Source organism: Herpailurus yagouaroundi, unplaced genomic scaffold (assembly GCF_014898765.1).
Source record: "Herpailurus yagouaroundi ecotype Mexico unplaced genomic scaffold, PumYag 193, whole genome shotgun sequence".
Classification (NCBI taxonomy): Eukaryota; Metazoa; Chordata; class Mammalia; order Carnivora; family Felidae; genus Herpailurus; species Herpailurus yagouaroundi.
This window is the reverse complement of record NW_024412424.1, coordinates 5,886,928-5,911,971: the sequence shown is the minus strand read 5'-3', so window position 1 is coordinate 5,911,971 and position 25,044 is coordinate 5,886,928. Positions and strand designations below refer to the sequence as shown.

The 25,044-nt window shown below is 42.4% G+C and overlaps 1 protein-coding gene across 1 annotated transcript in view; it reads left to right on the top strand.

Moving 5' to 3' along the window:
- SMARCC1 (SWI/SNF related BAF chromatin remodeling complex subunit C1) overlaps positions 1 to 25,044 on the top strand; it is a 177,750-nt gene that overhangs the window by 139,651 nt on the left and 13,055 nt on the right. The window contains exons 26-27 of the mRNA XM_040445559.1: positions 5,265 to 5,399; positions 16,006 to 16,267. Coding sequence (XP_040301493.1) covers positions 5,265 to 5,399; positions 16,006 to 16,267 — 397 coding nt within the window. The remainder of the gene's footprint in view (positions 1 to 5,264; positions 5,400 to 16,005; positions 16,268 to 25,044) is intronic.

Sequence of the window (25,044 nt, the reverse complement as noted above, 5' to 3'; positions counted from 1 at the left end):
GGATTGATTCGATGCATGTATGTCACCAAATCCATAAAGTAGCAAAATTTAGAGTCTTGGTGGCAGGACATATGCTGTTCTGTGAAACATACAGAACAGGTGCAAATGAATCTTGTACCAGTAACAATAAGAATAGTCATGGAAGTTAAGTCAAAAAGGAGGCTCAGGGCACCCGGGTGGCTGAGTTGATTGAGCATCCAACTCTTGATTTCGGCTCAGGTCATGATCCCAGGGTTATGGGATCGAGCTCTGCATCAGGCTCTGCGCTGAGTACGGAGCCTGCTTGATACTCCCCCCCTCCCCCTGTCTGCTCCTCTCCCCCGCTTGCTCACCCACTCCCTAAATAAATAAATATTTTTTTTAAAAGAGGCTCTAACCCCTAGATCAAGAAATGCAGAAGATCGAGAAATGACATGTTAACACATTCAGTAGGATCCACTCAGCAAAATTCAGAAAGTGAGATGGTACAAAGGACCAGGCCACTTCTTTCAGAGAAATCTGTTGATTTCTTCTCTCATAAATAAATAAGAATTGTGAGCTAGAGCAAAGTAGAAGATGTAGTCATTTGGTTTTAACAATCATATAAAGAAAATCAGAACTTGTATGTAAATATTATTAAGACCTGAAATGTGAAAAAAACTAAATTTAATGTGCAACATTAGTTCTTTTCTCCTATTTCTACTCAAAACCCAGATGTTATCAACCTTATCAGTGAATAATGCTTATACTTGTAATGGGGTAATTTTGATAACTTATTAAAATTTTTTCTTCAGGGGCACCTAGGTGGCTCAGTTGGTTAAGTGTCGGGTCTTGATTTTGGCTCAGGTCATGATCTCACAATTCATAAATTTGAGCCCCACATTGGGCTCTGCACTGACAGTGTGGAGCCTGCTTGGGATTCATTCTCTCTCTCTCTCTCTCTCTCTCTCTCTGACCCTCCTCTGCTCTTTGCCTTTTTCTCTCAAAATACATAAGCAAACATTTTTTTGAAAAGTTAAAAAAATTTTTTTTCTTTAACTAGAGGTCAGTGTAATAATTCTGTAAGTATTTAATAGTAAATAAACTGCCATAAAGTTTAAAGACTGAAGTTTTTGTTTCTTTTCCTGAATTTTTTACTCAAATTTTTTTCTTTAGTTTACGGGCCATGGTTTTTTTCATCCTTCATTCCAAAGTGCCCACATTTACTTGCAGAGATTTCTAGTGGTTTTTCTAACCTTGAGCACAGGTGAATTCTAGGCTTTTGATAAAGGCTGCCTCTTTTCTCTGTTCACTTTCCACCTCATATCCTTGTTTCCTCCTTTAAAATTGCCAAGCCTGCAAAATATGGGGCATCCTTGAGCCTAGGCCCTGGTAGTGAACATCAAGTGACTAAATAAAGTGCAGTTCAGTGAGTATTGTCATTGTGACTGTGGGAGCCAAGAAGCTGCCCAGAGGAAGTGATTCCTAATGCTGAGTCTTTTTTTTTTTTTTTTTTAATTTTTTTTTCAACGTTTATTTATTTTTGGGACAGAGAGAGACAGAGCATGAACAGGGGAGGGGCAGAGAGAGAGGGAGACACAGAATCGGAAACAGGTTCCAGGCTCTGAGCCATCAGCCCAGAGCCCGACGCGGGGCTCGAACTCATGGAGGGCGAGATCGTGACCTGGCTGAAGTCGGACGCTTAACCGACTGCGCCACTCAGGCGCCCCGCTAATGCTGAGTCTTAAAAGACATGTTGAGGGGCACCTGGGTGTCTCAGTTGGTTAAGCATCCAGCTTCGGCTCAGGTCATGATCTCACGGTTCGTGCATTAGAGCCCCGCGTCGGGCTCTGGGCTGATGGCTCATAGCCTGAAGCCTGCTTCGGATTCTGTGTCTCCCTCTCTCTCTGCCCCTCCCTTGCTCGTGCTCTGTCTCTCTCTGTCTCAGAAATAAATAAAACATTAAAAAAAAAAAAAAAAAAGGACAGACGTTGAAAGTGGTTGGTGCAGGTAGAGGAGAGTCTCCCAACAAATTAGGCTCCCAGGTCATCAGCAGTGTTACAGCTCACACGTATGAGACACCCACTCATACTGTTACTGATACATACTCCAGGCACTGTTCTGCATACATAGTGTGTGTCCTCCCTCCTACCCTGTTGTGGGTGCAGTTTTCCAGTGTCACAAATAAGGAAATAGTCACAAAGGGGTAGGGTAATTTCCAGGCCATGGTTACAGAATACTTCGTTTTATTGTGCTTCACGGATTCTGCATTTTTTAAAAATGTTTGTTTATTTTTGAGAGAGTACAAGTGGGGAAGGGGCAGAGAGAGAGGGAGACAGAATCCAAAGCAGCTCCGTATTGTCAGTGCAGAGCCCAATGCGGGGCTCAATCTCTCAAACTGTGAGACCAGGACCTGTGCCAAAATCAAGTCAGACGCTTAACTGACTGAGCCACCCAGGTGCGCTCCCCCCTTTTTAAAATATAAATAAATATGTATAATATATATATATATTATATATACATACAAATTATATATACATAATTTGTATGTATATATAACATATAATACATATATATATAACATGTATTTGAGCGAGAGAAAGAGTGCGCATGCGCTCACTTGTATGTGTGCTGCCAGGATGAGGCAGAGAGAGAAGAGAGAGAGAGAATCCCAAGCGGACTCCACTCTTTCAGCACAGAGCCTGACACAGGGCTAGATCTCATGAACCACGAGATAGTGACTTGAGCTGAAATCAAGAGTTGGACACTTAACTGACTGAGCCACCCAGGCACCCCAAGCCTTACCCTTTTAAGCCTGATCTTTGAGTTGTTATTTTCGGTTAGTATATATTTTAGTCATAATTTCAGTCAGGTGTATATTGATTCTTATACAAAGTCTAAATATATTGAAATTCTCTTTTTATCCATATTTTCCTACATTTTCTTAAAAATAGTGATCTTAACTTACTTTAATGTTGTCCCCTGCTAATAAGTCCAATGCCTGCGCCATTTGTGGATCTACTTTTTTGATTGAATGCCACATATGTATAAAAATTTAGATTGTCCAGGGATGCTTGGGTGGCTCAGTCAGTTCAGTGTCCAACTCTTGATTTTGGCTCAAGTCTTGATCTCATGGTTCGTGGGATTGAGCCCCATGTTGAGCTCTTCACTGATAGTGCAGAGCCTGCTTGGGATTCTGTCTCTCTCTCTGCCCCTTCCCTGCTGGTGCACACTCTCTTTCAAAATAAGCAAACATTAAAACAAATTCAGATTCTCCGTGTAAAAAGACAAGCAGAAATATATATATATATAAGATCCAGATGCCCCAGGTGATAACCGAACTGATTGAGGCAGGGATTGAGTTGAAGCTAGATGACACTTTGGTCATTCTCCTCCAGGACCACCCCTGATCCTTGGGTGTGACTTTCCAGAACTTACAGTTGAGATTTTGAAATAATCTTGATCACACCAAATGGGAGTTTTCAGGAATTTCTTTTCTTCCTTGAACCTAACTCCTTAGCTTCCCATCCTCTGCATCTTCAAAATTTGCCGAGTGTCTGAGATGGTGACCAGCTTGTATTTGAAGTCCCACACATTCCTACCAGCATCACTTCATCCATAGGCATGAAGTCTAAGAGTTCTTCATATACACTGGACACAACTCTTTCATCACACATATGATTTGCAAATACTTTCTCACAGTCTGTGAGCTGTGTTTTCACCTTCTTGATGGTGTCCTTTGAAGCAGAGATGTTTTTGATTTTGATGAACTTCAAGTTTTCAATCTTCCCTTTTAACATTTTTGCTTTTGGTGTCACATCTAAGAAATCTTTCACTTAACCCAAAATCATTTAGGTTTACTTCTGTTTTTTCTTCTGGAATTAAATTTTTTTTAATTTATTTTTGAGAGAGAGAGACAGAGTGTGTGCAGAGGAAGGGAGTGGGGGGAAGCACAGAATCTAAAGCAGGCTCCAGGCTCTGTGCTGTCAGCACAGAGCCCAATGCGGGGCTCGAACTCAAGAACCACAAGATCATGACCTGAGCCAAAATCAAGAGTTGGACACTTAACTGAGCCACCCAGGCTCCCCAAATCATGTGATCTTTATTTAAACTTGTTACTGATGTAGTTCAAAGTGGTTAGGGAGGCAGATGTATCATGAACAGCCGTGGATTATTCATAAAATCTGCTTATGATCACCTTTTGCTTATACATTGCCTCTTTCTATTAATGGATCTCTATGGTATAAAATTGCATTTTTCTTTTCTAACTATAAGAGAGTGAAAAATAAGATTCTCATTTAAGTGTCTGTTAATTTAGCTCCCAAAAGCCTATGTTACATACCTCCTGCATGTTAGCTCCTTCTAGATTCTGTAAGAAACAGAGATTAGGACAGCCACCTTGTGTTACTTCTCACTCGTGTAGAAGCAAGATGAGCACATAAATTCAACAGATGTAATGAAAGTGAATGCAAAATGCTATTGGGGGTTTGTTAGTGTAAGCTCTTAGATGGTGTCTGGATTAGGTGGGATTGACCCATTCCCAGATACAGGTAGTCAGGACCAAATATGGGACCCTTATCTTCTCGGTGTAATGTGGTGCCTTCCTCTGTGTGCTGCTGAGTAGGCAGGAAGTGTGAATGAATAGGGCTCATCATCCATCCTGTAGCGGTGAGTAGCACATTCTTCCAGTGTAACTTCTTGTTCTGCACTATATTTGTTCCTCTTGCTCTGGATCCTATCTGCAAACATAGGGGTGGAATATTGTTCACCCTCTCCTTTCCACACGTGGTTCCACTCACTAGAGAGAAGCCAGAAGCTTTGTGTCTGAGTGTTGGGTGCTGAGAGAATCCACTGTTTAGCTGTCCCTGGACAGTTCATAAAGGGGGAAGGATAGTGAGGGGAGGCATAGAGTAAAAGGGTGAGGGTGCGAGGTAGGTGGGTGGTAGATGGGAAGTGTACCCCAGGCTGCTTGTGTCCTCCTCTTTGCCCATCAGTGTTCTGATTACACTTCCCCTTTGTGGTGGGCTCTTTTTGAGGGGAGTAGTTTACCGTGGGAGGGAGGGTTTTGGGGTTTTTTTTTGTTTGTTTTTTTAACCCTTTAACAGGGTTATTTATACCTATAAGGACCAGAAATTCAGCAATAGTTATTTTAAATTGAAGTAAATGTTTGGTAGAAACATAGAAAGGGGGCATCGGTCATTGTTCTTAATTATATAATCCCTACTTTGAATATCAACGTGAGCATTTTGTTTCTGTATTTTAAGCAAATGTTTACCTACCTAATTTGAATGGTCTTTTACACTTAGCACCTGGCTGCCGTGGAAGAGAGAAAGATCAAATCTCTGGTGGCCCTGCTGGTTGAGACACAAATGAAGAAATTGGAGATCAAACTGCGACATTTTGAGGAGCTGGAAACTATCATGGACAGAGAGAAGGAGGCTGTAAGTAAGGGGAAGTTTGTAGTGGCTTTTTGACAAATAATGACCACCTTTCCTAAACTACAAGTTAGATAAAATGAATAGTAACCTACTCCATCGGTCCTTGTTTATGTGTTTACTTTGCCCTTTCAAAGGGATTATCAGCCTTTGATGATAAACAAAAAGCACTCTTTTTTCATTCTAAAACTAATGATTTACACCTCAGCTTTTACACCTCTCCGCTTTCCCAGGTGCATGATGGTATCAATTCTTTCGTCTATAGAAGTTACATCTTAGACTCACTCCCTACTTGTTACCAATAAAGTAGAAGTCATGTAGCTCCCTTGTCTGATTCAAGAATTTTCTTGATTTCATGTCTTCTTCAATACAAATACCAGAAAGTAGGAGTTAATCTCATCTTGAGTGAGGAGCCTTTTTTCTGTGATATCTTTTAACCAAACCCTCCCCTGATCCAACCTTGGACTTTCAGTCTTCCTCCCTCCCCTGCATGGCGGAGGTCAGGTGGGCCTTGCCGAGCGCCTCAGTAGTACGTATGGGGACAGACACTTCTGATAGAAGGATGTGGCCCAAACAGGATCAAGAGAATGATGAAAAAGGCCAAAAATGAAGAAGGAAGCAACAAAAAGAAACGTACAGTGGAACAGTTAATTATTCAAAATTACAGAGAAATTTATTTTAATGAATTGACCAGAGGAGGAATTGGTAACTTTCTAAGCAGTGGATTTAGCTAGGACTTGTTCTGATTATTTTGACTTTTTTTTTGTTTTCCAGTTTTTATTTCTTTATTTTGAGTCCAAGCAGGGGAAAGGCAGAGAGAGGGGAAGAATCCCAAACAGGATCCGCTCTGTCAGCACAGAGCCCCATGTAGGGCTCGAATTTAGAAACTGTGAGATCATGACCTGAGCTGAAATTGAGTCGAACACTTCACCAACTTGGCTACCCAGGCACCCTGTTTTTGACTTCATTATATATGAGATACTGGTATCTCTAAATGGTAGATAATTTAACCTTAAGATTAAATTATCCTAGAAGAATTTTGGTGGCTTTTGTTTGTTTGTTTGTTTTAATGTATATTTCTTTTGAGAGAGAGCACAAGCAGGGGAGAGGCAGAGAGAGAGGGAGAGGCAGAGAGGGAGAGAGAATCCCAAGCAGGCTCCACACTGCCAGTGTAGAGCCCGACATGGAGATCAATCCCTTGAACCGTGAGACCATGACCTGAGCCAAGTCGAAGAGTTGGATGCTTAACCAACTAGGCCACCCAGTTACCCTAAGAGTTTTAATTTTAAGGACCTGTTTGTATTTAGTTAGCTATTTCTTAGTGGTCAGCCTAGTCGCATCCTCTGGCAAATTCCTCATTCCAGTAACTATTACAAAACAGACCATTTTCATTTTGTCCTGAGATCAGCAGGTTTTCTGACCCTGAAGGATGGAGAGGCTGCTTCGGTAATTCTCTTACCCACCCCCTCCCATACCCACCCCCAGTTTCCTGACGTGTAAGCATCTCTCACATCATCGGCCCTCTCCTTCCCTAGGAGCTGCTGGCCACCCTGGTCTCATCTCTGTCACCCTCTGTACACTAGCCACACCACACCACATGCAGGCTGCCCTCATGGCCTTGTTCTCTGTGCCCCCGTGTGCATTGTGCTCCTCTGCCAGCAAGGCCCTGATCCCCACTTCTGCATCCCTCAGCACTGCCCCTATGGGTGACTTGCCCACCCCATCTGCTGTCGTGGCAGCCTGATAGAGCACTTACACTGTGTGGTAGTTGCTGATTCGTGTGTCCGTCTCGCATTCCAGAGTATATGCCCTTTGAGAGAATTGATCGAGTGTCTTGGTAAACACAGAGCTGGCACATCATAGGCCCTGGTGTCAGCAAATATTGAATGGATGTACACCAGCATCAGTGTTGGAAGCTGGAGAAGTGGAAAGTCTGCCCTTTGGTTTAATGGGGGAGGAACTCAAGAAAACCAATGACGATACAGTGTGTTCAGTGCCCCAGTGAGGGCAGAGAGGAGGCAGACCTGGAACATGGGGAGAGCAAGAGGGTGGCAGAGAATACTTCTCTGAGGTGAGCTGGAGCTGTGAGGCATGACTGTTTGTGTTTATCTTACCCTCATAAGCTGTCTTTTTGTCATTTATGGATTTTTTTTTTAGTGGCCTTAGGGTAACAGGGGGTTATTTATTGGCACATGCAGGATCTACATGATGATTGGGTCATTCCCACTGACAACCAGATGCCTTTCTGTCCTTCATAAAACAGAACTGATGTATCAGCCTGGAAGATCGGCATGACTGGGCACTTACAGAACATTGTCCAGATTGTCAGGGTGCTCTTTTCTCAGCTCTAAGTCACTTGCTTTCAGAGGTTGTACCTGGGGATCCCCCACTCTTTTAAACCCCCAGTGAAATTGTCACCTCGATTAGAACTGCCCTCTGCCCCTTTCCAGTTCTCGCCACTGATTCTCAGACACCCACTGGCCCACTATAATGGCTGCACTTCTCTTGGACCTTCAGAACTTCCCTTGTCTGTGGATTTGTAATAATTATTGTCTCAAATTACATTGCACTGTATTTTTCTTACTTGAGTCTTGTCTTTGCTATTAAATTCTAATCAGAGCACATAAAACATTTTAGGCTAGTCTCTGAATAAAACAACAGAACTGAAAACGTTGGGACTGCATTTCTGCTGACTCTCTCCACCACACAGGGTTGTTGTGCTGAAAATCTTTGTGGTTGTCCTGCCTTCTCTCAATCAGCATTTGGAGCAGGAAAATTCTTAGTGTGGGACAGTCCCTGCTCCTTGCCACTCAGTGTCGGTAACACAGCTGTGTTATTTATTGCTATGTGGAAAATGACCCCAGAGCTTAGTGACTGAAAACAGAAAACCAAGTCTTAACGTGGTTTCTGAGAGTTGGGAGGTAGGCAGCTTGGCTGGGTAGCTTAGGCTGGGACCTATGAGGTTGTGGACTTCCTAAGTTTCCGCAGGGTCAGAGCTCACACTTCCCAACTGACTCCCATGGTTGTTGGCAAGAACTTGAGCTCCTGCCACGTGTACTTTTCTATTCATGAAGGAGCTTCCCCAGAGTAAGTGACTACAAAGAGCAAGAACATGAAAGAGCACCCAGAATGGAAGCCACACTGTCTTTTGTAACCTAAACATGGAAGTCCCATCCCTTCGCTTCTGCTGTGTTCTCTCTGTTACACATACCAACTCTGGTTGGGGGGTAGACAGGGTTCGGGACGGGGGGGAGGTATAAATACTAGGAAGTAGGAATGTTGAGGCCAACTTGGAGGCTCATCTCAGAACCAGGGAGTCCAATGAAATTCAAAATGTCTCCCATTCATGTCAGGCACAGTGAAGACAACCTCTTCTACAGCAAGCACTGCTATCCTGTCCTTCCCTGTGGGCAAACAAAGCCATGGCTACTTTTCTACCTGTGATTTCCACACAGGACTGTTGCGAGCATCAGATGAGAGGAGTGTGGTGTGTGTCTGGTGCAGTGTCTGAGCACGCAGTAGGTGTTCAGTAAATGTTGATGTACCTCCTTTTCTTTAGGTACACCAGTACCCAGTTACTGTATATTAGATCCAAATATTTGTAAGCCTTTGTTTGCTTTCTAAACACATATTTGACAAGTCACTGTGCTAAATCACTTTATATAGATTTTCTCATTTAATCTCTCAAAAACTGTATGAGGAAGCCATTAGCAGAAAATACTGATTGATTTGAATCTCCCTGGACAAGAATCCACCAGTAATGCTAGATGGGAACGTAAGGCCAATTTTTGGTAACTCTTCTTACAGACCAAGAGACTTGGGCATAGGGGATATTATGTTCCTCCAAACACAATTCGTAATGACAGAGCCAAGTCTCAAACCTGTGTTTGTTCAGTTCTGTGTTTTCATCTAGCACTTTATATTTATAAGGAAAAGAGTTATTCTCATCTCATTTTAACCAAAAGACTCTGAGATATGCAAGGTTTTATCATCTCTCTATTATGGCTCAAGACAGTTGACACTGGAAGGTCCAGGTCAGCTAGGACCAGAGCCTTGAGCTCACCGCCTGCTGCTCCTCTCTGTACCACATTGCATCGTGTCACTTTAAGATGCATTTCTGCTCATCTTTCTCTATAAGTGGTAGTCCCAGGATGTACTTTGTTTTCATTAAACATGTGGTTTTTTTATATAGCAATGGATTTCAAAAATCTGTTCTTAGACTTTAAAAATCAGATAGGAACTTTTTTTCTTTAATGACTTAAAATCAGTGCTCTTGAGTCTTTAAGTATTTACTAATTAAGGACAAGGATATAAAAGTTGTACATCTTTTATAGAAACTATGCATATAGCTATAATTAGAGTTTGGTAGATATTGTTACAGCTGTCTCATGAATGCTAATATTGGAGGAAGGCAGTTATGAAATGTGCAGAGTCTGGGGGCGCCTGGGTGGCGCAGTCGGTTGAGCGTCCGACTTCAGCCAGGTCACGATCTCACGGTCCGTGAGTTCGAGCCCCGCGTCAGGCTCTGGGCTGATGGCTCAGAGCCTGGAGCCTGTTTCCAATTCTGTGTCTCCCTCTCTCTCTGCCCCTCCCCCGTTCATGCTCTGTCTCTCTCTGGCCCCAAAATAAATAAACGTTGAAAAAAAAAATTAAAAAAAAAAAAATGTGCAGAGTCCGTCAAGGAAATTATGTGATCACAAATGTTGACTCTAGTTGAGGTGAGGAGGCTGAGCTGGTGCTGGGTTCACAACTCAGAGGGTCTGCCCACCTAGGCGGCCTTCATGCCGGGAGAACAGCACACATGAGTCAGGAGAGCAGCTTTCAGACAGGGGCTTTTTTGAGAACTAGGGCCACCTGGGGAGACTTGGGAGCATGGGCCCTGTCTAAAGCCTGGTTCCCATTTGGATCTAGTGGACTAAATGCTTTCTGAGTTTCTGCAGGTCATTTGGCTAGATACAGAAATTGAATACCTTCAGAAAAGAGGGACGTTGTGGGAATCCCAGACCCAGTGCTCAAGGAAGTTAGAGGTTGTCTTGCTACACACAGAGACACCGCTTATTGCAAGGATGGAAATCCAGAGAGGAGGAGGCCATGGTTGGCTGAGATTATCAAGGAAACTTTCCTAGTGAAGGAGAGACTTAGCTGTAAAAAAGACCTAAATCCAGAATGTGGAGAGAAGGGCATGATTACAGAGGAAACTGAAGAGTCCTCCTGCCCAGAGTTGATGGCTTTTGCCACATAGGTGTTGGATTAAGGTCATTTGTTCATTCAACAGGTATTTATTGAGCACTTACTTTGTTCTAGGCACGTGTATGGTACTGGGGATGCAGTGGTGAACAAAACCCAACCAAACTCTTTGCCTTTGTAGAGTTTGAAATAATTAATGAAGGGTGTTAGAAGATGTTCTGTGCTGTGTGTGTATATATACATACATATAGCTGTATGTTACAGGCTGGATAGAGGCGATGGGGGAGGGGCAAAGTAGACATTTCACTTTTTTTTTCTCTTAATTTCTAAGTTTATTTGTGACAAAAAGTGAGCAGGGAAAAGGCAGGGAAAGAGGAGAGATTTCACTTCTAAGTGGTGTCATCTGAGTAGGCCTTATTCAGAAACTGACAGGCATGTGCTGCTAAGGCCTACATATTGCGCAGAGGCTCTCAGGCAAGAGCATGTTTGGAACTAAGGAGTAGGTGCGTGGGCTAGAGCATAAATGAGGAGGAGGTGACAGGATAAAGTCAGGGATATGGTGACATAATCACAGAAATCCCTGTAAGCCATCCAGAGGCCTTTCGTTTTCCTCTGATTAAAGTGTGGAATAACTGTAGAGCCTATTTTATGCATTCCATAAAAATACGGAATAAATGCAGAGGGCTGGCATGATCTTCCTTACAGTTTAGCAGGGATCAGTGTACCTGCTCTGTTGTGGAGAGTAAATTAACAAAGTGGGAAGGTTCGAAAAGGGGAGACTGGTGAAGAGATTGTTAAAATAATCCACATGAGATGATGATGGCTTAGAGCAAGGCAGTGGCCATGAATGTAAAGAGAAATGGTCAAGTTCTGGATAAATGTTAAAGGTTTTGCTAATAGGACGTCATCACACATAAGATGTAGATTTAGGAAAGTTTGTTGTACTTGATGACAAATTAAGGAAGAAAGAACAAAAAGCCAGAAAGTGAATTTTATCCTGCCCCAGGAGAAGTGTATATAACTTTGTTTTCTGCAAATTTGGACTAATGCATCTCTACACAGCCGGCCATGTAATTGAATCTGTTGTTAGACATGCCCCATTATGTTACGGGTAGTTTTATTTGAGATGAAGAAAGTTGTACTCAGTTGTGTAGGTTTTGTTCTGAATCAGAAAACAAGAGACAGACACAGGGCAGCAGGACCGAAGACCTGTCATAAAGAAGTGCCGGCTGCCCCTTTGTGTCTCGCCTCCAGAGACACACATGGAGGCAGCAGAACGCAATGGTGGAGTTCTCTTTTCCACGGGTGTAAGAAGGAATGAATATGTCTGTCTTGGACTTGGTTTTTCGTTAGTGGATGTCTGGTTACTGACCCCAGACGTTTCAAAGGAAGGCATGATTATTTACTTAGTTCTGAGCCCAAGTAGTCAGAGGTTTTAGGTCTCAGCTGATATTGCCGTTCTGGGCAGTGTAGATGGGCTTTACGCTTCGCCCCCCCCCCCCCCCCCCCCCACTGTGTGCATGTGAAGTTGGGAGAAGAGCTTTGTGTGAGCTTTGGCTGCTGCACTTTGCAGCTGTGTCTGCGTTTGGTGTCTGCGTGCAGAAGAGTGCTCTGCTGTGTTCAGATTCCGCTTGGAATTGGCTGTTTTCTGCATACACAGTGTAGGAGTGAAGGGGGAGAGGAGGGCAGAGTTTGAATATGGAGGAGGAGCGTGTGTCTTCAGAGCAGGGCTACTGTGTGGGGTTCCCTACAGCCAGATTGGAGCCACGAAAGAAAATGGACAGATTCATTAACATTCTGTTTACTAGCTGTTGGGACTTTATCCATAGTCCTAGGAAATGGAAAAGAGGAGAAAATCAAGCTATCTGTAACATGTAATTTGGCTGCTTTTACTGTTTTGGTTTTTTATTTTTTTATTTTAGTGGTTTTTTAACAAAAATATTTGTGATGAAAAAACTTTCAGTAAAGAAAGAAATGAATTAAAAAGTCTCTCTTACCCTCAATTTCATTTCTAGGAATAATCACTTAATTTGTTTGGTGTTCTCTGTAACATTTTCAGTGTGTATATAAAGTGTGTGCACATGAACACAAAGTTTTTTTTGTAATATAATTGGGATTATGTAATAAATATTGTAGCTTCTTTTTTTTTTTTTTGTAAATTCCGTGTATCGCAGACAGTTGTACATTATGGGGTGCTGGGTGGCTCAGTCAGTTAAGCGTCCCAACTCTTGATTTCAGTCCAGGTCATGATCTCACAGTTCGTGGGTTCAAGCCCCGCATTGGGCTCTGTGCTGCTGGCACGGTGCCTGCTTGAGATTCTCTCTCTGCTCATACTGTCTCTCTCTCAAAATAAATAAATAAACTTTAAGACAGACAGACAAACAAAAACCAGGACTTTAATTACTGTCCTTGGTAGGCACACATACATAGTTTTATAGAATAGATTCCCAGATGTACAATCACTGGCTGCATGCATTTAAAATTTGCTCTGTACTGTCGAACTCTCCTCAAAAACTGCCATTTACATTGTTTCGGATTGCCAAAAAGTGAATTCAGTCTTTAGTCCAATTGAGTAACAACAAAGTACCCACAACAAGGAGGTATTTATTTCTTCTGCGTGATGAAGCCACGACATGTCCATGAGCTGTACTCCGTATGCCGCAGAGCAGAGACAGCCCTCTGGGAGCCAAGTTGGTAGCTCTCTGTCCGGACGTTTCTCTCACCCCAGAGGACCTGTTCAGCCCACACTGGAGCTTTAGTTTAAGCTGGGTTCTCTTTCAGGGGTGTGTGTGCACGTGTGTGTTTAATCACTTAATCTATTTTAATTCTTCTAATTACTTTCTTTTAATTACCTTCCATGTTTTGAAATGACAAGTGAAGCTCTGGAAAAAGTAGTATAATTAAGGTTAGTAACCATTGTAGATACGGAAAATGGGGCAAGTTTTTCTTTCCGAGGTTAATACCTTGAGACTAAGGTCAGCTCTCAAAGAAGGACTGGCTTAGTTTAAAAAGAAAACCAGTGAGATAGGCAACACAGGGACCAAAATTTCCCTTCAGAGACACAAAATCTCTTGTAGTAACAGTTTAGCTTCTTTATAAAGCAGATCTTGACCTAAATTCCGTAGTTTATACATAACTGCAGGACTTCAGCCAAGCCATCCAGACCATTAGTGGCTCGACCAGAACATAGATAGAGGTCCTTTTCTGGCAACCTCTTATGTCTAACCTCGGCAAAGTCCTAACTTTCCTAGAAGGAATGGTTAGGAGAAAACAAATCCTAGGGCCTATAGCCGGAATTTCTAGATCCCTTTTTTATCAGACTGCCTCTTACTCCTTGATTACATGTTCTCTTCTTGCAGAGCTGAACTTCCAGAGGACTCTTGGTTTTTACAGCTTGGAATTCCCTGCTCGTTAGGCAAACAGGGAGGAGGCGGACTGGACCAGCCTTTAGCCTCTTCAGGTCACCCTTCCTAGAAAATGAGGCTAGCGTGTTGGCTCCCTGCCACGCTCCCTCCTGATAACCCTCAACCACTCACAAGATTATTTTATTTCAGAAGATCTTCTCCCTAGGGAGACTCTCTGCAAGCCAGCTAACCAGTGGGACATAGGCTTTACCGCCTATTCTCTCCCATTTTTCTTCCCCCTCATCTGGTCATGCCTGTTCTTTTCACCCTGTACCTGTGGCCTGTCCTCCTGCACCCCATTTGTCCATGGACACTCCCTAGTTACTACTCCTGATAACCAGTAATACTTCTCGCTTGGGTCCACATGGTCTTCTCCTCAGGCAGCTCTCTTGCTGACAGCCCATATTCTTAAGCTAATTCTCATGCGTATTCCAACCCCTTTTTCCTAATGACAGTATACAGTATTTATTTGTAGAACTGAAAGCTAAAATGTTACATATTTTTAATCTATTAAATGCCTTGGAATAGTGCTATCCAACACAAATACAGTGTGAACCATATATGTCATTTAAAATTTTCTGGTAGCCACATTAATAAAAGGTGAAATTATGTTTATTTCATCTAGTACATACAAAATATTATTTGAATATGTAATCAGCATGAAAAATCAATTGCTTTCCATACTAAGACCTCGGAATTCAGTGTGTTTGATATTTACAACACATACCACTTCAGATTAGCCACATTTCAAGTGCTCAGGAGCCATTTGTGGCTTATGGCTGCTGTGTTAGACAGAAAAAGCTCAAAAAAGGTCTCCCAGTGACTTACGTCTTGCCATTGAAAATGGTGGGATCGAACATTATTGGAAGGAAATAGATCCGTTAACCCTCCTTAAAATCTTTACACTTCTTCGAGAAATCTGGATTTTTTTTTTTTTTCATGTTCAAGTTGATTTTCTTTTTCAGACCTGAATCAAATCAATTTTGATAGCATATGAGGTGTGCTTCATCCTCTGAACTACTGTCAGGCATATGGTTTCTGGATTTCCTGGCACATATAATTGCTTATTTCTCTTTATTTTAACTTGGGTCCCAGAAAGATTATCTTGAGTATTGAAATGCTTACATTCTTTAAACCAAGATTCATGCACATCTTTATTTAGGCATCTGAGATATTCTGTGAATGTGTCACCCAGTATAATTTTGGGTACTTGAAAGCTAAGATTTGCAGTGGCACTGTCAAAGCTCCACAGAGAAAAGTGTGTATATTTGCAGCTAAGGCCACATCCACTATCCAGAGGATTTAACTCTGTGTCATGTTCTAAAATAGTAACCAGGGGCATCTGGGCTGCTCTGGCAGTTGAGCATTTGACTTTGGCTCGGGTCATGGTCTCACGGCTAGTGAGTTTGAGGCCCGTGTCAGGCTCTGTGCTGACAGCCCAGAGCCTGAAGCCTGCTTCGGGTTTTGTGTCTCCCTCTATCTCTGCCTCTTCCCCTACTCGTGCTCTGTCTCTCTTTTTCTCAAAAATAAATAAAACGTTAAAAAAAAAAAAATAGTAACCAAAAGATTATGTCCAGAAGAGAGCACCTGGGAAGGTTGTGTGGACTTGAAATTTTAGCAGTTGAGGGGACTATTAAAAGGACAGGAGAGGCTTGTTTTACCTGGAGAATATTAAAGCAGTCATGGAAACTATTTTTACATATCTGAAGGCCTGCCAAACAGAGGATTACATGTATACTGGGTGGGCCCAGAGAACAGTTAACCTCACTGGGTGAAGGTTGTAAAGAAAGGCAGACCTTGTACATAACACAAAGACCTTGATCTTGTTAACAAGTGTCCAAGTGGAAATCTGCTACTCAAGAAATAATGCCTTTTCTCACTGTAGATCGTGCAGGAGGTGAGGTGGCTATGTACTGTGATGCGGTATAGGGAGTTCAGGCATCAGGTAGGTGTCCTATGTGTCATCCATTCCTGAGAACCTCTCATGGTGTCATTTCTCTTTCCTTTCTTTTTCTTAACAGTTAGAACAACAGAGGCAGCAGTTGCTTACTGAACGCCAGAACTTCCACATGGAACAGCTGAAATACGCTGAATTGCGAGCCCGACAGCAAATGGAACAGCAGCAGCATGGGCAGAACCCTCAGCAGGCACACCAGCACTCAGGAGGACCTGGCCTGGCACCACTCGGAGCAGCGGGGCACCCTGGCATGATGCCTCATCAGCAGCCTCCTCCCTACCCTCTCATGCACCACCAGATGCCACCACCTCATCCACCCCAGCCAGGTGAGAGGCACACTCTGCTCACAGACAAGACTGGGTCATCCCTGTGGCATAGCATGAAAGGAGCTAACCTTTCAAGACATGAACTGTGACTGTCATGTTCATTGTCATCCAGGTCATGGTAGGCAAATGAAATCTGGTTGTGTAGCCACCACCACATAATGCCTGCCATGTTCTGTTCCTGATGTGATGCCTTTCCTTGGTCAGTCTCTTAGTGGCGGACAGATCCCATAGTTCCTTAAAAATTCATCCTTGGATTATCTACATTTTTTTTTTTTTAACTTACAGGTTAAACTTACAAGTCTAACTAAAGATAGACACACACAAAAAAGTATAGTGCCATGAATTCTTATGACCCAGCTTCAATACCCATCACCTTTTGTGCCATTTTAAACTTTTTGTTATAGGAATCTTCTATCATAGACAAAAGTAGAGAGAATAGTATAATAATCCTCCCTGCATACCTGTTGTACAGCCTCAGTTATCAATATTTTATCTGTTTCTCCTCACTTTGGGGCAAGAAATAGACTTCAGAATGTATCTCTAACCAATGGAAATCTTACTCTTTAACATAACTATCATGACACCCGGTGAAAGTAACCATAACTCTTAGTACCATTAGCTGAATGTCTTTGGATGCTTCATTTGTTGGAATCAGGGTTCAAATAAGGTCCACACATTGTATTTGTTCTCTTAAAACTGTTTTAATGTGGTAACAGTTCACCTCCCCTCCTTTTTTTTTTCAAATGTCATTCAAGTATTGAAGAAACTAGGGTTTTGACTGTGCCTGCATGTCCCCTTTAGGTGTGTAGTGCCATTTTGTATGTTCTTCTCCCCACTTCATCTCTCTCAACACCTCTCCCATAATCCAGAGGCTTGCTCTGAATGTTTTACCAGGTTCAGGTTCACTTTTTGGGAGCTGGCAGTTTTACTGTAATTTCGGTTGTCTCTCTTGGTGACAGTAGGGTTGGTTAGTAGTTCTGGTGTTGTTAGGCTGGTCGATGCATTCCCCATCAGACTTCACCAAAGATTTTACCTGCCTTTGAGAATTGCTTTGTAGATCCGCTATTTAAACCATCAGGTGTTGCAAAATGGTGAGATGTCTAAGTTGATTATTCCTTCTGCATTTATTTCTATGTCTTCTTCATTTATTAGCAGTGATTCTTTAACTTAAAAAAAATTTTTTTTTTGGTCAATCATTTAGTTATCCTGAAAATGAGTCCTTACAGGAAAGACTGAGTAAATGCTTCATCCTTTCTCTTTTATCGGTTACATGGATAATGAGTTACTAACCACTGCCGCCTGCACCAAAGGTGACAATAAGGGGTTTCCCCCCCCCGTTGTGTGTATATGTTTTTAGTATTGTAAATTTACATATTTTTGTGTATTTTATGTGTTTTAATCTATTATGGATATTATTCTTATTGATGCTCAGATTGTTCTGTCTTTAGCTGACGGGAGCCCTTTCAAGTTGGCAACTACTTGCCATCTTTTGACCACCTTGAAAGTTGATCTCACAGTCCTTTTAAACTTACCTACCCAAAACTACCTACCCACATCTTGAAAACCTAAAACGTACCTTTCATTTCAGCTTTTCTTCGTGCTCCCCCCTCCCCCAACATTTCTTCCCTCTGCAGAGAGCAGTGCATATGGGTGTGTGCCGTATGTCACTTTGCTCAAGTAACAGTCGTCCTGGAGGGTTTTCGTAATTACCCTACAGCAGCGTGCCAGGTGTCTAGCAGAGCCCAGGCTTGTGCTTCTTGGGGTGGGATGCAAATTCTTTGGCCAAGGCATGTAGAAATGAACTAAGGTAGGGGCGCCTGGGTGGCGCAGTCGGTTAAGCGTCCGACTTCAGCCAGGTCACGATCTCGCGGTCCGGGAGTTCGAGCCCCGCGTCAGGCTCTGGGCTGATGGCTCGGAGCCTGGAGCCTGTTTCCGATTCTGTGTCTCCCTCTCTCTCTGCCCCTCCCCCGTTCATGCTCCATCTCTCTCTGTCCCAAAAATAAATAAACGTTGAAAAAAAAAATTTTTTTTTAAAAGAAATAAACTAAGGTAACGGAAAGTGACCCTTGGAAGCCAAAGAAGGTCCCAACATGACTAATAACAGCCTGACTTCCTCAGATGACAAATTTTCTAAATCTGCTCACGGAAATAACCAGGCATGTTCGCCTGAGGAAGCCATGACTGAAAAAAACTATGATCTGGCAACTTGTATTATCAACATGGATCTTTTAATTCACAACCCAAAACATGTTTTAGGTATTAGTTTTTATTGGCTTTACCCCAGGCTGGGGCTAGGTTGACTTCAGTTGGGAGGCCTTCATTTCACACACACGACTCTTAAATGGCCCCTGTGGAATTTATAACCCACCATCAGACTTGCCACTTGATCTACATGATATTTGTGGATGTAGTCTTTGGGGTCTGCCCTGCTCACAACATAGGATCCTTCTCCCTCAGTCTTTCTGTCTGCTTGAGCATATCTTAAATTCTCTGTATGAGATCTAATTTTCTTCAAAGTTAAACTTTCAGAAGATACAAATGCTTAACAGAATGAAGACCACAAAGTGATTTTTTAGAAACAGTAGTTATTTTTAAAATTTTGTTCCTACAGCTACTGGGTTAAAAGTTCACTGTCGCTACTTGGTCTCGATTCTGGCTGGTATTAAGTGGCATCATCTGCAATAACTGTTCACCGAGGACTCCTAAAGAGCTCTAACATCTGCGTCTAGCTCATAAAAGATGGGAAGAGAGATGCTGCCTTCTTCCCTAAATTCACACCAGGAGGACAAATGTTTGCATGCAAGGCCTGTCACCTGTATTGTTTTCGCTCACTTCACAGTTCAGGAACTGTGCGTGCATGGTGAGGACCACGTGACCTTGCATGGTGGAGCCGGGATTTGTGCTGGGCTCCATCTGATTCCAGAGTGACCCCACGATGCTGCCCCGTGACAGCACTAAGAGGGGGCTTACAGCAGATTCAGATACAGCTATTTCTTTTAGGGAGACCATGCCAAACGAACTAGAGTTCATAAAAATAGCCTTTAGAATAGGAATAGGGCATTTTCTCTTTTTACTTTCTCACAGAAATAAGCTTTTCTTCAGTGAATTTTAAAGAAAAGGATTATTGCATGTATGTGGAGACTGGTTTTTTAAAAATCTGTCATGAGATCATCTTTTTTCTTACAATTTTTTATTGAAATAGAATGTACCTATGAAGAAAAAGGTACAAATCATGAGTATTTAGTGAGTTTTAACAAAGAGAATATACATGTGTGACCAATACCCGGAAGCCCCAATGATACTCCTCTCAGTCTTCTTTCCTCCAGGACCAACAACTGTCCTGATTCCTACCAGCACAGACTAGTTGGGCTGGTTGTGAGTATTATCTAGAGGGAATCACACAGTGAGTTTTGCTTCTGTCTGGTGTTCGTTCTTACAGATGGTAAGTGTTGCTCTGAACATATGATAAACATAGGTATACATTTCTGTTGTGTGTGCCCCAAAGTACCTAGAATGGGTCATAGGATATGTGTATGTTCATATTAGTAGATGCTGCCAGTAGTGTTCCAAAACGGTTCTGTCAGTTTACACGCTAGCAGTGTGTGAGAGAGTTGTAACAGCTCAACGTAATTGTGTTGTGGGAGTGTTCTGGAGTTCAAATGTAAAATTAAATCAAGTGTGTTCAAGAGTAAAATTAAGAACAATAAATTGAACCCAGTAGTTAAAACTTGCCTTCATGTCACCAGTTCAGAAAAAGCTGGTTGTAACAGGTGAGTCTGGTACACCATAGACTAGCAATCCACTAAAGGGGCCTTCAAAGCAGGGCAGGTAAGGAAGTGGGTAGTGTTTTAGGTGAAGTTCAGCTTCAGTCTGATTTGCTACAGGTGTCAGTTAACTCTGAGCTTGGTCCTTCCAACTATGTTTCCCAAGTTCTAGAAAAGTTTACACGCCACAGCATTTATTTTAGGAGCTGAGGATAATTATCCAGGTCAGTTGGCTAGCTTTTAGTATTTGGCCAGAATTTATAGTCTGAAGGAAGGGGAAATCAGCCTCTGAAAAACCAGCAAGGTTGGAGAAGTGGTGAAAAGGTCAAGACAGATTTATCACTGGGTGGTTAATTTGTCCAACCTTCTGACTTAGAGTTGGTATAATTATGGAGATAAATCCCACGTAATCTTTGCTCCGCAAAACTGTCTGTCAGTGGTAGAGCCCATAAAAACAGTGGCTCAGTCTCATGAATCTGCCAGGCTGTCAGATGCATGGGCCTGGTCCCCAAAGTGGCTGGTAGAAACCCATACCTGCATATATTGCATTTAGTTTGAACCTCTGCAGTTTTCCTCCTCTGCTACCCCTTAATTCATTCAGATCCTTAGAATTTTGTATAGAAAGAAAGTACTGTCTTCATGCTGTCCTTGCTCTTCCTTGGATCTTATTATTTGGAAATAACTTAGGAGCTCCAGCTGTGTGTGTGTTTTGTTCCTGTCTCTGACAGAGGGTCCCAAGTTGGTCTGTTCCCTACCAAACAAAAAGGCAAAGGAAGTATCTGTAGTAGTGTGTTTCTGGTGTACAGTGGGCAAATGGAAGCTGGAGGTGGCCCCAGCCATCTTTGTACATCCTTTAGGTTTTGCTAATCTGATAAAATACACACCACTGCATTTCGTCTTTTCATTTAAATTGGAAAACTGTGATTTCATGAAGAGATTTCTAAATTAAAGCCTTACTAGTACTCCCTGTGAAACTACCATCCCAGATGGCACAAGTTGAACAGTCATGATAGCAACAAGTTTTTGAGCAGGTACATAGTATCCTTTGACCAGGGTATAGTGACAGCACATGGGGAACCAGGAGAGTGGCCTGGGTAGTGACTGCTGCTTCCTGAGGTGTTCTTGATTGTGCTGCTTACCTGAGCCAAGAGGGCACGCACCTCTGACTGTGTGCATCTCCTTTATTTTTTTTTTTTAACTTATTTATTTAAATTCAAGTTAGTTAACATAAAGTTTAATATTCACTTCAGGAGTAGAACCCAGTGGTTCATCACTTACATGTAACACCCAATGCTCATCCCAACAGGTGCTCTCCCTGATGCCCATCACCCATCTAGCCCGTCCTCTCACCCACTTCCCTCCAGCAACCCTCAGTTTCTCCTCTGTATGTAAGAGTCTCTTAAGGTTTGCCTCTCTCTCCATTTTTATCTTATTTTTCCTTCCCTTCCCCTATGTTCATCTGTTTTGTTTCTTAAATTCCATATATGAGTGAAATCATGATATTTGTCTTTGACCTCTTTCGCCTAGCATAATACACTCTAGTTCCATCCACATTGTTGCAAATGGCAAGATTTCATTCTTTTTGATTGCCGAGTAATATTCCGTGTGTGTGTGTGTGTGTGTGTGTGTGTGTGTGTGTGTGTGTGTGTGTATATGCCTGTCCATTCATCAGTCGATGGACATTTGGGCTCCTTCCATAATTTGGCTATTGTTGATAGCACTGCCATAAACATTGGGGTGCATGTACCCCTTCAAATCAGCATTTTTTTATACTTTGGATAAATACCTAGTAGAGCAATTGCTGGGTCATAGGGAAGTTCTATTATTTTTTAATTTTTTGAGGAACCTCCATACTGTTTTCCAGATTACATTGCCACTAGTTTGCACTCCCACCAACGGTGCAAGAGGGTTCTCCTCTTTCTGCATCCTCACCAACATCTGTTGTTTCCTGAGTTGTTACTTTTAGCTATTATGACAGATGTGTGGTGCTATCTCATCGTGGTTTTGATTTGTATTTCCCTGATGGTTGAGCATCTTTTCATGCATCTGTTTTCCATCTGGATGTCTTCTTTGGAAAAGTGTCTATTCACGTCTTCTGCCCATTTCTTCACTGGATTATTTGTTTTTTGGTTGTTGAATTTGATAAGTTCTTTATAGATTTTTGGATATTAACCCTTTATCTAATATGTCATTTGCAAATATCTTCTCCCATTCCGTCAGTTGCCTTTTAGTCTTGTTGATTGTTTCCTTCACTGTGCAGAAGCTTTTTATCTTGATGAGGTCCCAGTAGTTCATTTTTGCTTTTGTTTCCCTTGCCTCCACAGACATGTCTAGTAAGAAATTGCTGTGGCTAAAGTCAAAGAGGTTATGATTTTGATGGTTTCCTGTCTCACATTTAGGTCTTTCATCCTTTTTTTTTTTTTTTTTTTTTGGTATGGTCTAAGAGAGTGGGCCAATTTCATTTTTCTGCATGTTGGTATCCAGTTTCCCCAGCATCATTTGCTAAAGAGACCGTCTTTTTTCATTGGATATTCTTTCCTGCTTTTTCAAAGATTAGTTGGCCATATAGCTGTGGTCCATTTCTGAGTTCTGTACTCTTTTCTGTTCATCTGTGTGTCTGTGTGCCAGTACCATACTGACTTTGTGATGATTATGGCTTTGTAATACAGCTTTAAGTCTGGAATTATGATGCCTCCAGCTTTGGTTTTCTTTTTCAACATTACTTGAGCTATTCAGGGTCTTTTCTAATTCCATACAAATTTTATAATTGTTTGTTCCAGCTCTGTGAAGAATGCTGGTGTTACTTTGATAGGGATTGCACTGAAGGTGTAGATTGCTTTGGGTAGTAGAGGCATTTTAACAATGTTTGTTCTTCTGATCCATGAACATGAAATGTCTTTCTATTTCTTTGTGGCTTCTTTAACTTTTTAAAAAAATTTATTTATTTACTCTAAGAGGGAGAGCACGAGCAGAGGAGGAGCAGAGAGAAGAGATGAGAATCCCAAGCAGACTCTGTGTGGATAGCACAGAGCCAATATGGGGCTCAAACCCACGAACTGTAAGATCATGACCTGAGCCAAAATAAAGAGTTGCACGCTCAACTGACAGAGCCATCCATGCAGGTGCCCCTTCTTCAATTTCTTTCATTTCTTCAGTTTCGTTCTATAGTTTGCAGCGTACCGATCTTTTATCTCTTTGGTAAGGTTTATTCCTATGTATCTTACGGTTTTTGGTGCAGTCATAAATGGCATCGATTCCTTGATTTCTCCTGCTGCTGCTTCATTATTCGTGTATAGAAATGCAACCAATTTCTGTATGTTGATTTTTATATCCTGAGATTTTGCTGAATTCATGTATAAGTTCTAGTAGTTTTTTAATGTTTATTTAATTTTGAGAGAGACAGAATGCAAGTGGGTTAGGGGCAGAGAGAGAGAGAGAGGGAGACACAGAATCCAAAGCAGGCTCCAGGCGCTGAGCTGTCAGCACAGAGCCCGACGTGGGGCTCGAACTCACGGACTGTGAGATCATGACCTGAGCTGAAGTCGGACGCTCAACCGACTGAGCCACCCATGCGCCCCAGTTCTAATAGTTTTTTGGTGGAGTCTTTCGGGTTTTCCAAGTAGAGTATCATGTCATTTGTGAAGAGTGAAAATTTGACTTCTTCCTTGCCAATTTGTATGGCTTTTATTACTTTCTGTTGTCTGATTGCGAAGCTAGGACTTCCAGTACTATGTTGAACAACAGTGGTGAGTGGACTGTCCTGTCATGTTCCTGTGAAGGTCTCTTTTAAATTTTTTTTTTTAATGTTTATTTATTTTTGAGAGAGACAGAGACAGAATGCGAGTGGCTTAGGGGCAGAGAGAGAGGAAGACACAGAATCCAAAGCAGGCACCAGGCTCCGAGCTGTCAGCACAGAGCCCGATGCGGGGCTCGAACCCACGAGCTGTGAGATCATGACCTGAGCTGAAGTTGGATGCTCAACCGACTGAGCCACCCAGGCGCCCCAAGTGAAGGTCTCTTTTAATGTAAAGTGGTCAGTACTCCCAAGGACTTCAGCCTATTCTTTTTTTTTTTTTTTTTTTTTTTTAATGTTTCTTAATTTTTGAGAGAGAGACAGACAGAGCAGGGGAGGCACAGAGAGAGAGAGAGAGAGAGGGAGACACAGAATCCAAGCAGGCTCCAGGCTCTGAGCTGTCAGCATCAGGCACAATGCAGGGCTCAGACCCATGGACCTTGAGATCATGAGCTGAAGTTGGATGCTTAACCAGCTGAGCCACCCAGGTGCCCCAGGCCTCGGCCCATTCTTAAAGGAGCATGACGTGTCAGTGAGTTGAGTCAAAAGGAAATGACAAAAATCTAGTACATAGGTGTGGTGTAAGCTCTGCCCTCCTTTCCCCTGGGCATTTATAGCAAATGAAGCACTCTGGAATTGTCATGGATCTGGAATGAGCTGCCTGCATTGAGGAAGCCTCTGTGTGTGAAAAGGAAAAGGACACGCTGGCTTAAATACCTTTATGGTTTCCTCATAATAGTAGAAGAATTAATAGTAGAAGAATTTTTAGAAGTGCCTTAAAAAACCAGAATAGGAATTGGTCTGAATTGATGAGAACTCAGACATGGTATAGATGATGTTTTATTGATAAAACTAGAATTAGTAAAATGTTGATTGTTTAAGGAAATTTCCACCAAGGCATTAGTCACTTGACTTTTAAACCCCCAGGTTAGACTCACGTACACAACCCTACCCGTGAGAAACCGTGCTTAGGAAAGGATTCCAACCAGTCATCCCTTCCCAGCCCACCCCCTGAACTCCCAGCCCCACACCAAAAAGGAAAAAGGAATGGCTCATCACATTGGCCAAGTTTTTAGTATCTGCTGGGCCTTCAGTCCTGCTTGCGTCACGTGGATAACAAGGATCCTGAGCCACTTTCCGGAGTAGCAGGTTCCCCTTACAAAGAGAACAGTGAGGACCCAGTCTTCAACAAAGAATGTCTGTTGCAGGCGGGGGGGGGG